At 35.8% G+C, this 15,000-nt stretch overlaps 1 protein-coding gene across 8 annotated transcripts in view; it reads left to right on the plus strand.

Moving 5' to 3' along the window:
• Window positions 1-15,000, plus strand: part of PITPNM2 (phosphatidylinositol transfer protein membrane associated 2) — a 3,395,372-nt gene that overhangs the window by 2,764,226 nt on the left and 616,146 nt on the right. For all 8 annotated transcript variants that reach the window (XM_044067911.1, XM_044067913.1, XM_044067916.1 and 5 more), the window contains one exon: window positions 4,395-4,718. In XM_044067911.1, the coding sequence (XP_043923846.1) occupies window positions 4,395-4,718 (324 nt within the window). The remainder of the gene's footprint in view (window positions 1-4,394; window positions 4,719-15,000) is intronic.

Consider the following 15,000-nt stretch of genomic DNA (forward strand, 5'->3'; position numbering starts at 1 on the left):
CTTGTCTATGTTTTGTGTAAGTTGTTTGGTTGTATGGGTTATCCAACGGTCTGGATTGCTTTTGTCTCTTTTTTTTTCTTCTCTGTGGGGCCATTTTGTTGAGTTTATTAAGGAATATGTTATTAAACTGTAGAACTATGTTATCTGGTTACAGACTTTCCAGAATATTCCAGTTGCAAGTTTGTAAGGTAGAGGTAAATAATTCAGTATTTAAGATGGTTAGATTATGAGATTGTTTATATTGGTGTTGCTTAGGTGGGGAGCTAAACAGTCTTTTGGTACACATAGGGAGAAGGTCACTGAAAGAGTCAGATAAGGTGCCATGTGTGCAGAATTTCAAAGGGTCACTGACCATAATCCAGTCTAGTGTGGAGGCTTTTTTTTGTATTGTTCCTAGTTGGTGAGTTAATATGTTATGAGAAGCCTTAGAGATTTATTGTGAAAGTTGGAAATTCTGCAGAAATGGTACTCTAATGTATGTTATGGTTGCTCAGAATAACTGCTGTGGTATTGGAGAACCAGGCTAGGATCTCTTCTAATGTGGGTATATTATTGTGGGGGGGGGGGATAATACATATACAAAAGGTTTTATGTACTTTATATTTGAGATAAGCAATATCAGATTTGTGTTATTGAAAATTTAAACCATATGTAAATAAGAGAAAAGTGCAGCTGTATTATGTTATTCCTGTTTGACTGCTTTCTTATATATACTTTTTATTTTATGTATTTACAGTTTGTTCAGTGGGTAAATGGACTGGTCTGTTGACCCTTTTCAGCTATGACCTGAGCTCAGAGAGCATTTTTGCAATCAACCCTCATGGTGGTGTATGTTTTATATTTTGTTTTAAGCAGGTCTCAGTAATATTATGAATATCCAGGGTACTTGGGCTATCCAAGCATAAAGTTGAATGATTTTATTACAAATAGTATGAAAATTCCTATTACATTGGTTTAGGTTTTTGCTTTTGTAAGTAAAAACTGGGCCACTGTGGGGACTTGAGAAGAGAAGATAGGGTGAGTAGAGTGCTGAGGTGGTCCAGGGTTTGGACAAATGTCACCACAAAGGTGTATATTGTGTTATAGGAGGGGTGTAGTAGATGGTAATTTTATTTTAGACTGCATTTTTTTAATATATTAACTGCCAATGAAGAAATGGATATGACAGGAGTTAAGTAGTTATGGAGGTGGCCGAAGGGTAAGCAGTAGGTGGTCAGAATAAAGGGTGAGAAGATACATTCAGGTAAGTCAGTATGATAGCAGGTGGTAGAAGACAAGAGGACATGTATTAAAGAGTTTAAGAATGATCGAGGCTCATTGCGAAGATATGAAGAATATTAACAGTGGCACAGGGGGCAGTGTTGTCATGTCACAGCAAGAGGTTCCCTGGTTCAATTCTCAGTTGGGGTGCCTTCTGTGTGGAGTCTGCATGTTATCCTTGTAATTGCATGGGTTTCTGCCAGGTGCTCTGGTTTGATCCTACATTCCAAAGACATGCAGTAAGTAGACTGGACACACTAAACTGGACACAGGGGTGCGTGTGTGTGTGTGTGTGTGTGTGTGTGTGTGTGTGTGTGTGTGTGTGTGTGTGTGTGTGTGTGTGTGTGTGTGTGTGTGTGTGTGTCTGTGTGTGTGTGTGTGTGTGTGTGTGTGTGTGTGTGTGTGTGTGTGTGTGTGTGTGTGTGTGTGTGTGTGTGTGTGTGTGTGTGTGTGTGTGTGGTATGAAAGATCTACCACGGCAGGGCTGACCAGCCGAAGATGTACATGTTGGCTGTAGAGGTTTGTCATTGTTGAAGTGACCCCAACCCTGTGTGCAAAAATGGAAAAGGGGTTGTGGATGGGAGGATGGATGGATGGAGAGGAAATGTAAATAATAAACAAGAAAAATTAGGCAAAATAGTGAGTGGGAATACAAGAAAAATGAATTAATGTAAATTACACATGTAAAAATAGTAGGAAAGTAATAAATGGGAATGCTAGATGTATGAGTGAAAAGTGTAGGAGTGAGGTGCAGTATGTGAAACAGAATGTGAAACAGAGAAAATTACATAGGAATAGGTGATAGTTGTAATAGTGAATTACGCTACGATGATGAAATTCTAGTGAGAAAATATGGAGAGGGATATGGTGGGAAGTGTTAAGCGGTTTGCTAACTTAAATTCGTGCAGTATGCATTGAGAAAGGGAAGCACCTGGGTGATACATTCATGGCAGGAGAAGAATGACTTTTAGAGAAACGGTGAAAAGTACAAGGTAGTGGATAGGAAAAGTAGGCAAAATGCTGAAAGAGCAGAATGAAAACAAAATGGAAGAGCAATATAACTGAGAAGTATAATCGTTAGTAAGTAGACAGATTTGTCAATAGTTATATCTGAGGCTGAAATGTATCAGGTTTAGTTGTGTGTATGGAGAAGTGTTACTATTAGCTAATTTGCTTTCTTTTTAGATAACGTAATTAGTGGGTATATTCCGTTAATGCATGATGGAAACGGTGGTTAACGTGGGTTTGGAGTAGGGTGTATAAGTTTAATGTGGTGCATGGATCACCACGATTATACTCAAAACTTGGAAAACAGATAAACGTGTTACACACTACTATAGCAAGAGAATTGACAGAAACAGCACTTTCAAAGGTGTGTAGCAAATGTGACACCCCCCCTAAGAACTGTTACAGTCGGGTGTATGGGAAGGAACGTTCCATCACTCTCAGGAGTCCCTTGATATCTTTCCTCCTATGTATATGTAAGTTTACAGATGTCACTCTGTAATTAACTTGTTTAAGTTAAGATGGTATTTAGAAACTGTCCCTGATTTTTTTCTTACTTGTCTATGCAGCAGCACTCACTAAGTGCTTCACTGGCTTTGAAAGCTGATAAAGCACATTGCATTTTATTTTTCCTTTTAACTGATAGTACATGGAGTAGATAAGACTCCATGCCCTACAAAGAGTTATGACTGGGTCTCACCAATCATGACCCGTTATGTTTCTCGATATGGATGCCAAGTCTTGAACAAATAATAATGTGGCTATGATTGGAGACTCAATTGGTAACCCTCTGTGATATGGGGGAGGAGGGCTGAGGGGAGCAAAATAAGCCACAACTAATGCTTTAGCGGGAGTCGATCATTTTGTGCATGTGCAAAGAGTGCAGTAAACTCAACAGCCTGGGTAACTAGGGCTCCAAGATGCAGTGAGTTGAATCTTTTATTTCCTAGTAAAATATAAGAAATAAAAATGTCTTACAGGTAGTATAGCTGAGTAAAGTGTGCAATACAATGCACATATGTAGAACAGCTGTTAAAAACAAGGTCCATTACAGAGGCAAATTTGTAACACTTAAACAACATATGTAAATGTGCCGATATTATAGGATGATCATGAACCTTTCACATTTAAGCCAAATAAATCAGCTGCAATAAATAAGTGCTGAGACCTTCACAAATTCTTGACTGCAGAAGCTTAACATATACGAGTTCCAAAACCACAAACAACATAGCAATGAACATGCTTGTGTTGGCTGAATGGAAAACTTCCAGTTTCAGGTTCCAGTGTGTAACAGTCATAGCTAGTATAAGGGTAAACATCATTGTCCAGTCAGCTTTCATATTCTCTAACCACTGTTACCAGCCTGCTGTTTTCTCAACATCTACACTGCAGTGTGTCAGTGCTCTAAACCTGAAAAGGAGAATATGCAGGAGGACTGAAGTGGGTAAACTAGAGGGTTGTACACTGAGACGGACTAACAGGCAGCACAGATAACAGCGGATGACAAGGCTTGTGAAAAGTAGCAGGAGGAGAAGGAAAATACATGGATGATGGGAAGGACAGACAGCAATGAATGAGGCTGGGAATAAAGCCAAAGGAGAGATTGAATGGCTGGATTAAATAGACAGAAGTAGCTGCATTCAAGGGTTGAAAAATTAGCAGTAGAAAAGAAACAGACATATGTTGCAGTAAAGAGGCAGTATTAGCTATAGATTAGGATTGGTAGCTTGTTTTAATCAGCAGCAAAGGGTGCTTTTCTGGTATAAATTTGATTTTTTTTTTCTTTTATCTTGTTTATAACTAAATGACTGAGCAAACTCTCCAGGCTGCCCCTACTAATGCCTCAAGAGAGGTCACTCATACGTTTTTCTATAGGATTAAAAAAAGCTTAAAATAGATTAATTACTGTTTATAGCTTATTTAGAATTAAGTTAAATAAAACTGAATTTAAAGATGGAAGTTTTAAAAGCTCTCATAATACCTAAAATTGTCTAATGAGGTAGTTACTTGAGAAACAGAGGACTAGGCAATTCAGCATATGTTACTATTCAAATATGTGTTTACACTTGTCTCTGTATATTATGAAGAATGGCTTAACTTCCACACTAATTGTTACAATTTTATTGCAGGATTAAGGAAAGTAATGGTCAGAGCTCACCGTCAGGCATGGTGTTGGCAGGACGAATGGTATGGCCTTACAATTGAAGATATACGACAATTGGAACGGGAGGCACAATTAATGCTTGCACAAAAAATGGCTCAGTTTAGCTTAAATGATGAAACAGAACAGAATGGAGCTAAGGAACTGGCAAATGAAAATGGTTCAGAAGTAAAAGGAATGTCTTCTACAGATGCAGAAAATGGAACTAATCGAAACGAAGCATTAGCAGGAAGGAGCCTGACTAAACAGTGGTCGACTTCTTCCCGATCTTCTCATTCTTCAAAACGAGGTGGTAAGTTTGACAAACAGATGTGAATCATGATGTGAACACCCGAGGTGGTAAGTTTGACAAACAGATGTGAATCGTGATGTGAACACCCGAGGTGGTAAGTTTGACAAACAGATGTGAATCATGATGTGAACACCCGAGGTGGTAAGTTTGACAAACAGATGTGAATCGTGATGTGAATACCCGAGGTGGTAAGTTTCACAAAGAGATGTGAATCGTGATGTGAACACCCGAGGTGGTAAGTTTCACAAAGAGATCTGAATTGTGATTTGAACACCCGAGGTGGTAAGTTTCACAAACAGATGTGAATCATGATGTGATCACCTGAGGTGGTAAGTTTCACAAACAGATGTGAATCATGATGTGAACACCCGAGGTGGTAAGTTTGACAAACAGATGTGAATCATGATGTGAACACCCGTGGTGGTAAGTTTGACAAACAGATGTGAATCATGATGTGAACACCAATACAGTGAACTCTAATACCTCAGGTTACCATAACATTTTTCAGATCTGATTTTATTTGTTGATGAATCCCAGTTTTTATTCTTTACTCCATTACTGACAATGCAGGGAATGTGGGACAATACTCAGACCTCTTTGTCCCAAATTTCTATGAGTTAGGCTCTGACTTCTTCTCTCATAAGTTTGAGATTTTGGAATTGTTAGGACAGATTTACATCATGTGGCAATTAGTTGCATTTATTTTTACACTGTGGGTCCTTCCATGTCCCTGCATCACTGCTCTAGGATATGCAGTGATCTCAGCAGGTGAACTGTGGTCATAGCAACAATGACTGATGCCTGCTGGTAGCCTTGTATACCAGTAGGGTTAGCATCTTTGGTTATTTCCCTGGTGTCCAGCTTTGGATACTAGCAGCAGAGATGCTGTCATGAGACAGCCATCTTTTCCTCAAGCCCCACTCCCAGACTTGTTCAGTAGGCCAAGTTTCTCATTCCTCCCAGGCCAGCATTCCAGGACATGGCCTGCAAAGAAAGCCTACATCACTGTCCATGCTTGGAGACACAGTACCTGTGAACAGTAGCACATGTAATACTGGCTGAACTAGATAACTTTCATTGTTAAATTACTTCTGATTTCTGCTTAGTTGTTTTGCAGCCATTCTTTGTGGTAGAAGACAGATCCCAGCACATTCTGAACTTCTGTAGATTGCATATCCATTCTTGTTTTCTGTGGTTTTCCAACATAGATGGTATTTTTTGTCAGTTGTGTGCAATGGGTCCATCATGTTTCAATAATTTACACCATGCAGCTGTAGTGAAAGCCAGGTATTAACATATGCAGTTTCACACTGATGTACTGATAAGGAAACTGAGAGGTTATGTTAAATTTCATTCCTCATGTTCGAACTGAATGGTGGGTCTGCTGTGAGTCATGGATGACCAGAGAAAAATATACTAAGGCATCTTTAAAAATGGCACTTCTACACCAGAGTGACTTCCGGGATGCCGTGTTTTCATATCATAAAAGTGATTCTTTTACTGAAGTAAACAGTGAAGGAAAGCAGCATTGTTGTATAGTGTATGTTCATGTATTTGTATGTGTGTCTGTGTGTGTTTATATTTGGAAATATTAGGGCTCATCAACGCATTATCTCATTAACATTACAACTCATAAATAATGAGCCGCTTTCGTTGCAGTTTATCAATTGTATGTTGAAGCAAGGGCCCACACATTGAGGATAAGGATAAAATGGGTCCCTGAAGAAATGCTTTTCTTTATTTAGAAATGTTAATCGTGCTTCTGAAGAACTGTTTTTAGATGACTAAAATCATCTGTGACATGCCATAAATCCATGTGTGCATCTTTCCATAAGCATACTGCGTGCTACAGTCGTTGAGGAATATGAGAGGAAGTAGAAAGCGGTTATGATTTATTGTATGACATTGTGCAAAAACTATTCGCAAACTGCTACTCAGACCATTGACACTGAGCAGGGGGACAAGGTTTGTCCTCAAGAACTGTGTTTGACAGTTACAGTGCACAAAAAAGGATGAGCAAAGGATCCTGTGTGTTGGAGGGGAGGGTTGGCCTAATGGTTAAAGTCCTAACCTCACACGTAAAAAGTATAGGTTTTGATTCTAACCTCAAGTTACTAACGAGGCTTGTAATAGTTTGAAAAGTAACATAACACAGTATTTACCTATAAATCTCTTAACCTATAAAATGATAAGAAGCATGTCAAAACTAGAAAGCTTGAAACATTAAATCCCATCTTGTTATCTTTATAAATAAACCTTTTTTGTATTACACTGCATTAACTGTTTAACACACGTGTATGAAATACAGGCAAGCACTTTGCAAGTAAGAAATGTTTCACTACAGTAGTCCATTAAGGTACTTATGGTAAAATTAAAATTTTTGTTGAACTGCAGAATAAAAAAAAATGTAATTCCCACATTTGTGAAGAATTCTGCGGGCCTGAAACCATTAAGGTGCTCCTGAGTTGAAAGCTACCTTTGTAAAACTAAAGGGATGTTCATTAATCTGGATTTTTTAATAGTAGTTTTCCATAAATGTACTATAATCCCATGCTATGACAGTGTGTGTTGAACAAAAGAAGATAAATGCATTGTGTTTTACTGCTTATGTTCGTTTGACTTGACTGTGAACAGTTACAAGTGTCCTACTTGCAGGATGGTCTGTCTTAATGCATGTGTTGTCACCTTTATGGCAAAATATCTGAAACTGCCAGAGTAATAAGATTGTATCTGCAAAGCTAAACACAGTCTTGTCAGACAAGTAGTTTGTTGTACATTCATCATATGATTGTAGCAAATAAATTTACTTTCAATGCTGATAACACAACAAAACAGTATCTGGTCAGAATTATGTTTGTCCACAGAGCTTTGCTTTGAACTCTGCAAGATGACAGTGTAACTACTGAGGCACAAAAACCCAAAACAAAAGGGAAAGTCTGTGTTCAGTACTAATAAAGGGAAACTGCATGTCCCATAATAATAAAGGGAAACTCTATGTCCTATAATAATAATAATAAGGGAAACTGTATGTTCCCTAATAATAAAGGGAAACTGTATGTTCCCAAATAATAATAATAAGGGAAACTGTATGTTCCCTAATAATAAAGGGAAACTCTATGTCCTATAATAATAATAATAAGGGAAACTGTATGTTCCCTAATAATAAAGGGAAACTCTATGTCCTATAATAATAATAATAAGGGAAACTGTATGTCCCATAATAATAATAATACTAAGGGAAACTGTATGTCCCATAATAATAATAATGATAAGGGAAACTGTATGTTGAGTAATAATAAGTGGAAACTGTATGTCCCATAATAATAAAGGGAAACTGTTTTTCCCATAATAATAAGGGAAACTGTATGTCTCATAATAATAAGGGAAAACTGTATGTTCCCTAATAATAAAGGGAAACTCTATGTCCCATAATAATAATAATAAGGGAAACTGTATGTTCCCTAATAATAAAGGGAAACTCTATGTCCCATAATAATAATAATAAGGGAAACTGTATGTTGAGTAATAATAAGTGGAAACTGTATGTCCCATAATAATAAAGGGAAACTGTATGTTCCCTAATAATAAAGGGAAACTGTATGTCCCATAATAATAAAGGGAAACTCTATGTCCCATAATAATAATAATAAGGGAAACTCTATGTCCCATAATAATAAGGGAAAACTGTAGGTCCCATAATAATAAAGGGAAACTGTATGTTCCCTAATAATAAAGGGAAACTCTATGTCCCATAATAATAATAATAAGGGAAACTGTATGTTCCCTAATAATAAAGGGAAACTCTATGTCCCATAATAATAATAATAAGGGAAACTGTATGTTCCCTAATAATAAAGGGAAACTCTATGTCCCATAATAATAATAATAAAGGGAAACTGTATGTCCCATAATAATAAAGGGAAACTCTATGTCCCATAATAATAATAATAATAAGGGAAACTGTATGTTCCCTAATAATAAAGGGAAACTCTATGTCCCATAATAATAATAATAATAATAAGGGAAACTGTATGTTCCCTAATAATAAAGGGAAACTCTATGTCCCATAATAATAATAATAAGGGAAACTGTATGTCCCATAATAATAATAATAATAATAAGGGAAACTACATGTTCCCTAATAATAAAGGGAAACTCTATGTCCCATAATAATAATAATAAGGGAAACTGTATGTTCCCTAATAATAATAATAAGGGAAACTGTATGTTCCCTAATAATAAAGGGAAACTCTATGTCCCATAATAATAATAATAAGGGAAACTGTATGTTCCCTAATAATAAAGGGAAACTCTATGTCCCATAATAATAATAATAAGGGAAACTGTATGTTCCCTAATAATAAAGGGAAACTGTATGTTCCCTAATAATAATAATAAGGGAAACTGTATGTTCCCTAATAATAAAGGGAAACTCTATGTCCCATAATAATAATAATAATAAGGGAAACTGTATGTTCCCTAATAATAAAGGGAAACTCTATGTCCCATAATAATAATAATAATAATAAGGGAAACTGTATGTTCCCTAATAATAAAGGGAAACTCTATGTCCCATAATAATAATAATAAGGGAAACTGTATGTTCCCTAATAATAAAGGGAAACTCTATGTCCCATAATAATAATAATAAGGGAAACTGTATGTTCCCTAATAATAAAGGGAAACTCTATGTCCCATAATAATAATAATAAGGGAAACTGTATGTTCCCTAATAATAAAGGGAAACTGTATGTTCCCTAATAATAATAATAAGGGAAACTGTATGTTCCCTAATAATAAAGGGAAACTCTATGTCCCATAATAATAATAATAAGGGAAACTGTATGTTCCCTAATAATAAAGGGAAACTCTATGTCCCATAATAATAATAATAATAATAAGGGAAACTGTATGTTCCCTAATAATAAAGGGAAACTTTATGTCCCATAATAATAATAATAAGGGAAACTGTATGTTGAGTAATAATAAGTGGAAACTGTATGTCCCATAATAATAAAGGGAAAACTATATGTCCCATAATAATAAGGGAAACTGTATGTCCCATAATAATAATAATAAGGGAAACTGTATGTTCCCTAATAATAAAGGGAAACTCTATGTCCCATAATAATAATAATAAGGGAAACTGTGTGTTCCCTAATAATAAAGGGAAACTTTATGTCCCATAATAATAATAATAAGGGAAACTGTATGTTGAGTAATAATAAGTGGAAACTGTATGTCCCATAATAATAAAGGGAAAACTATATGTCCCATAATAATAAGGGAAACTGTATGTCCCATAATAATAAAGGGAAACTGTATGTCCCATAATAATAAGGGAAACTGTATGTCTCATAATAATAAGGGAAACTGTATGTCCCATAATAATAATAATAAGGGAAACTGTATGTTGAGTAATAATAAGTGGAAACTGTATGTCCCATAATAATAAAGGGAAACTGTATGTCCCATAATAATAAGGGAAACTGTATGTCTCATAATAATAAGGGAAAACTGTAGGTCCCATAATAATAAGCGGAAATTGTATGTCCCATAATAATAAGGGAAACTGTATGTCCCATAATAATAAAGGGAAACTGTATGTTCCATAATAATAAGGGAAACTGTATGTCCCATAATAATAAAGGGAAACTGTATGTCCCATAATAATAAGGGAACTGTATGTCTCATAATAATAAGGGAAAACTGTAGGTCCCATAATAATAAGCGGAAATTGTATGTCCCATAATAATAAGGGAAACTGTATGTCCCATAATAATAATGGGAAACTGTATGTTCCATAATAATAAGGGAAAACTGTAGGTCCCATAATAATAATAAGGGAAACTGTATGTTTAGTAATTGCAGCAGCTGGAGAGGCCACACACTTGCAGCAGCTGGAGAGGCCACAAAAGTTCCTCACCAAAAGGATAAAGGGTCTCAAACATCTGTCCTATGCTGCCCGACTGAAAGAACTCCAGCTCTATTCAGTCGCCATCATTGCTCAGAGGTGACCTTTGCCTAACATACAAGGCCATGTCAAACCCAGATTTGATGAATATGCTTCACCTCAAAAAATCTAGATCCATCAGAGCCACAAGGGCGGGAGACTTAAACCTCGACACAGCTATTAATAGGACGTGCTGGAGGGATAGATTCATCACCCAAAGACTCCTATGCTGTGGAATAAAATCCCGTATATGTGAGGCAGAGCACCTCGCTGGCCTTGTTCAAGAGAAATCTTGACCAATGGATGGGAGATCGCAGATATACCCCAGGGATTACCTCAGTGTCACTGCTCAACAGAGGCACAGCAAAATAATGGGTATAGTTCCCCATACTAAAGGGGTGGCGTAAGCCACAAAACTATGGGCTAGGCTTGTAAATGCCCTCGGGCAGATAGCCTAGTATGAACCTATGAACCTATAAGTGGAAACTGTATGCCCCATAATAATAAAGAGAAACTGTATGTCCCATAATAATAAGGGAAACTGTATGTCCCATAATAATAATAATAAGGGAAACTGTATGTTGAGTAATAATAAGTGGAAACTGTATGTCCCATAATAATAAAGGGAAACTGTATGTCCCATAATAATAAGGGAAACTGTATGTCCCATAATAATAATAATAAGGGAAACTGTATGTTGAGTAATAATAAGTGGAAACTGTATGTCCCATAATAATAAAGGGAAACTGTATGTCCCATAATAATAAGGGAAACTGTATGTCCCATAATAATAATAATAAGGGAAACTGTATGTTGAGTAATAATAAGTGGAAACTGTATGTCCCATAATAATAAAGGGAAACTGTATGTCTCATAATAATAAGGGAAAACTGTAGGTCCCATAATAATAAGGGAAAACTGTAGGTCCCATAATAATAAGCGGAAATTGTATGTCCCATAATAATAAGGGAAACTGTATGTCCCATAATAATAAGGGAAACTGTATGTCCCATAATAATAAGCGGAAACACTATGTCCCATAATAATAAAAGAAAACTGTACGTCCCAGAATAATAAGGGGAAACTGTATGTCGCATAATAATAAGGGGAAACTGTATGTCTCATAATAATAAGGGGAAACTGTATGTCCCATAATAATAACAGAAAACTGTATGTCCCATAATAATAAGGGAAACTGTATGTCCCATAATAATAAGGGAAACTGTATGTCTCATAATAATAAGGGAAAACTGTAGGTCCCATAATAATAAGCGGAAATTGTATGTCCCATAATAATAAGGGAAACTGTATGTCCCATAATAATAAAGGGAAACTGTATGTTCCATAATAATAAGGGAAAACTGTAGGTCCCATAATAATAAGCAGAAATTGTATGTCCCATAATAATAAGGGAAACTGTATGTTCCATAATAATAAGGAAAACTGTATGTCCCATAATAATAAAGGGAAACTGTATGTCCCATAATAATAAGCGGAAACACTATGTCCCATAATAATAAAAGAAAACTGTACGTCCCAGAATAATAAGGGGAAATTGTATGTCGCATAATAATAAGGGGAAACTGTATGTCTCATAATAATAAGGGGAAACTGTATGTCCCATAATAATAACAGAAAACTGTATGTCCCATAATAATAAGGGAAACTGTATGTCCCATAATACTAAGCAGAAATACTATGTCCCATAATAATAAAAGAAAACTGTATGTCCCATAATAATAAGGGAAACTGTATGTCCCATAATAATAAGTGAAAACACTATGTTCCATAATAATAAGGGAAACTGTATGTCCCATAATAATAAGGGAAACTGTATGTCCCATAATAATAAGGGAAAACTGTATGTCCCATAATAATAAAGGGAAACTGTATGTCCCATAATAATAAAGGGAAACTGTATGTCTCATAATAATAAAGGGAAACTGTATGTCTCATAATAATAAAGGGAAACTGTATGTCCCATAATAATAAGGGGAAACTGTATGTTCCATAATAATAAAAGAAAACTGTACGTCCCATAATAATAAGGGGAAACTGTATGTCCCATAATAATAATGGGAAACTGTATGTCCCATAATAATAAGGGGAAACAGTATGTCCCATAATAATAAAGGAAACTGTATGCCCCATAATAATAAAGGGAAACTGTATGCCCCATAATAATAAAGGGAAACTGTATGTCCCATAATAATAAAGGGAAACTGCATGTTCCATAATAATAAGGGAAAACTGTAGGTCCCATAATAAGTGGAAATTGTATGTCCCATAATAAAAGGGAAACTAAGGGAAATCTGTAGGTCACATAATAATAAGTGGAAATTGTATGTTCCATAATAATAAGGGAAACTGTATGTCCCGTAATATTAATGGAAACTGTATGTCCCATAATAATAAGTGGAAACACTATGTCCCATAATAATAAGCAGAAACTGTATGTCCCATAATAATAAGGGGAAACTGTATGTCCCATAACAATAAGGGAAACTGTATGTCCAAGTTGCAAGTTGGTATAAAATTTATACCTTTATTCAAAGCACTGATGTTAGGCATAAAATTTATACTGATAAAGCTCAGCAACAAAATTTTCCGGCCGTTCCCCTACCCATAAGAACGGGAAGATAGAGGTCATTAGATTATGATGGCCAGAGGGGCCAGAAATGGAAGGAATCTCCAAATTTCCAACAATCACACACACTCAAGAAAATGTGGAATCAGGTAACCTAGTGTGGAACATCTCTAATCACACAATAACTGATGACGAAATCAGACTTTTGAATAAAGGTATAAATTTTATACCAACTTGCAACTTGGATGTTAGTGACACTGTTTTAGCTATCAGAATGTTTACACACAATGTAGCTTTGAAATTAATGTATAATCAAAGTTTACCACCCAATAATTGCTCTTTTAAGCGTAAAAATTTATATGTGCCACATTTACCACCAAATCTTGAAGTGTTTCTTAGGGCAGTAGAAAACACTCTTTACAATCAATTGGAATCACTTAATGTAAATAATGAGAGGAATTTAACTGGCAGTGAATTATTAGCATTGGATAATCTTAAAGCAGATGGTAGCATAGCGATACAACCTGCCGATAAAGGAGGTCCTATCGTTGTGATGGATATGGAATATTACATCACAACCATGCTAGATGTGTTAAAAAGTGAAGCGTATGAGGCTGTACCCATAACTGTGGTACATGATATTCATAGTAACATCTATAATATGTTGAATGAGTAAAAGACTCTGGGATTACTAACAGATGAACTATTTAGTTTTTTCTCTGTCGAACATCCAGTTGTACCAAACTTACATGGATTGCCAAAAATTCATAAAAATCCTGTGCTCCCAATGTTCAGGCCTATAGTGTCAGGTGCTGGATGGCTCACTGAGCCCATTTCAATTTATCTTGATTATGAGTTAAAAAATCTACTCCAAAAATACTCTTATGTGTTGAGGGATACTGAACACTTTCTGAAAGACCTATATATTTTTACTATGGACCTGAGTAATCTTGAAGAACTGATATTAGTAACAATGGATGTAGAGTCACTCTTCACATGTATACCTAATGATGAAGGGATAAATATGGTTAAGGAACTTTTGTTGGAAGAGAACTCAATGCAAGCAAGAAAAATAGATTTTATTACTTTGCTACTTGAGTCGGTATTTGACAATAATGTGTTTCTATTTAATAATCAATGTTACAAACAAAGAAAGGGAGTAGCAATGGGCACCAGTTGCGCCAACACCTACGCTAATTTAGTGATGGTAGCATGGGAGAGATGCATTATACTAACAGAGCCCAGAGTGTTTTTTTATAGGCGATTTGTGGACAACCTTTTCTTTGTTTGGAAGGGTACATCAGAAACACTTATGTCATTTTTTGATTATGTGAATACCACGAATATGTTCCTTAAGTTTACTATTGCATACTCCAGTGACATCATTAATTATCTAGATGTTACAATTTATCAAGAGAGAAATGCTTTTAAAACCAGAGTCTATAGGAAAGCCTGTTATAGAGCTGCTTATTTACATAGAGACAGCATGCATAATCCCATGGTATTTGGTAACATCGTAAAGGGACAGGCCATGCGAACATCTAGACTATGCTGTGATAATGCCTCTCTCAGCATGGAACTAAGCAGACTCAAGGCAGGGCTCATATCCAGGGGTTATAATGAACATGAAATAAATAACACATATAATCAAGTGAGTAAACTAAGGGCAACTAGAGCTAGACCCTATTATTCCTCTGGAGATATAAAATTAAAGTCAAACAAGCGATTTGATGCTCCTGAAA

This window comes from Protopterus annectens, chromosome 3.part1, assembly GCF_019279795.1.
Source record: "Protopterus annectens isolate FY-2018-M chromosome 3.part1, PAN1.0, whole genome shotgun sequence".
Taxonomy (NCBI): Eukaryota; Metazoa; Chordata; order Ceratodontiformes; family Protopteridae; genus Protopterus; species Protopterus annectens.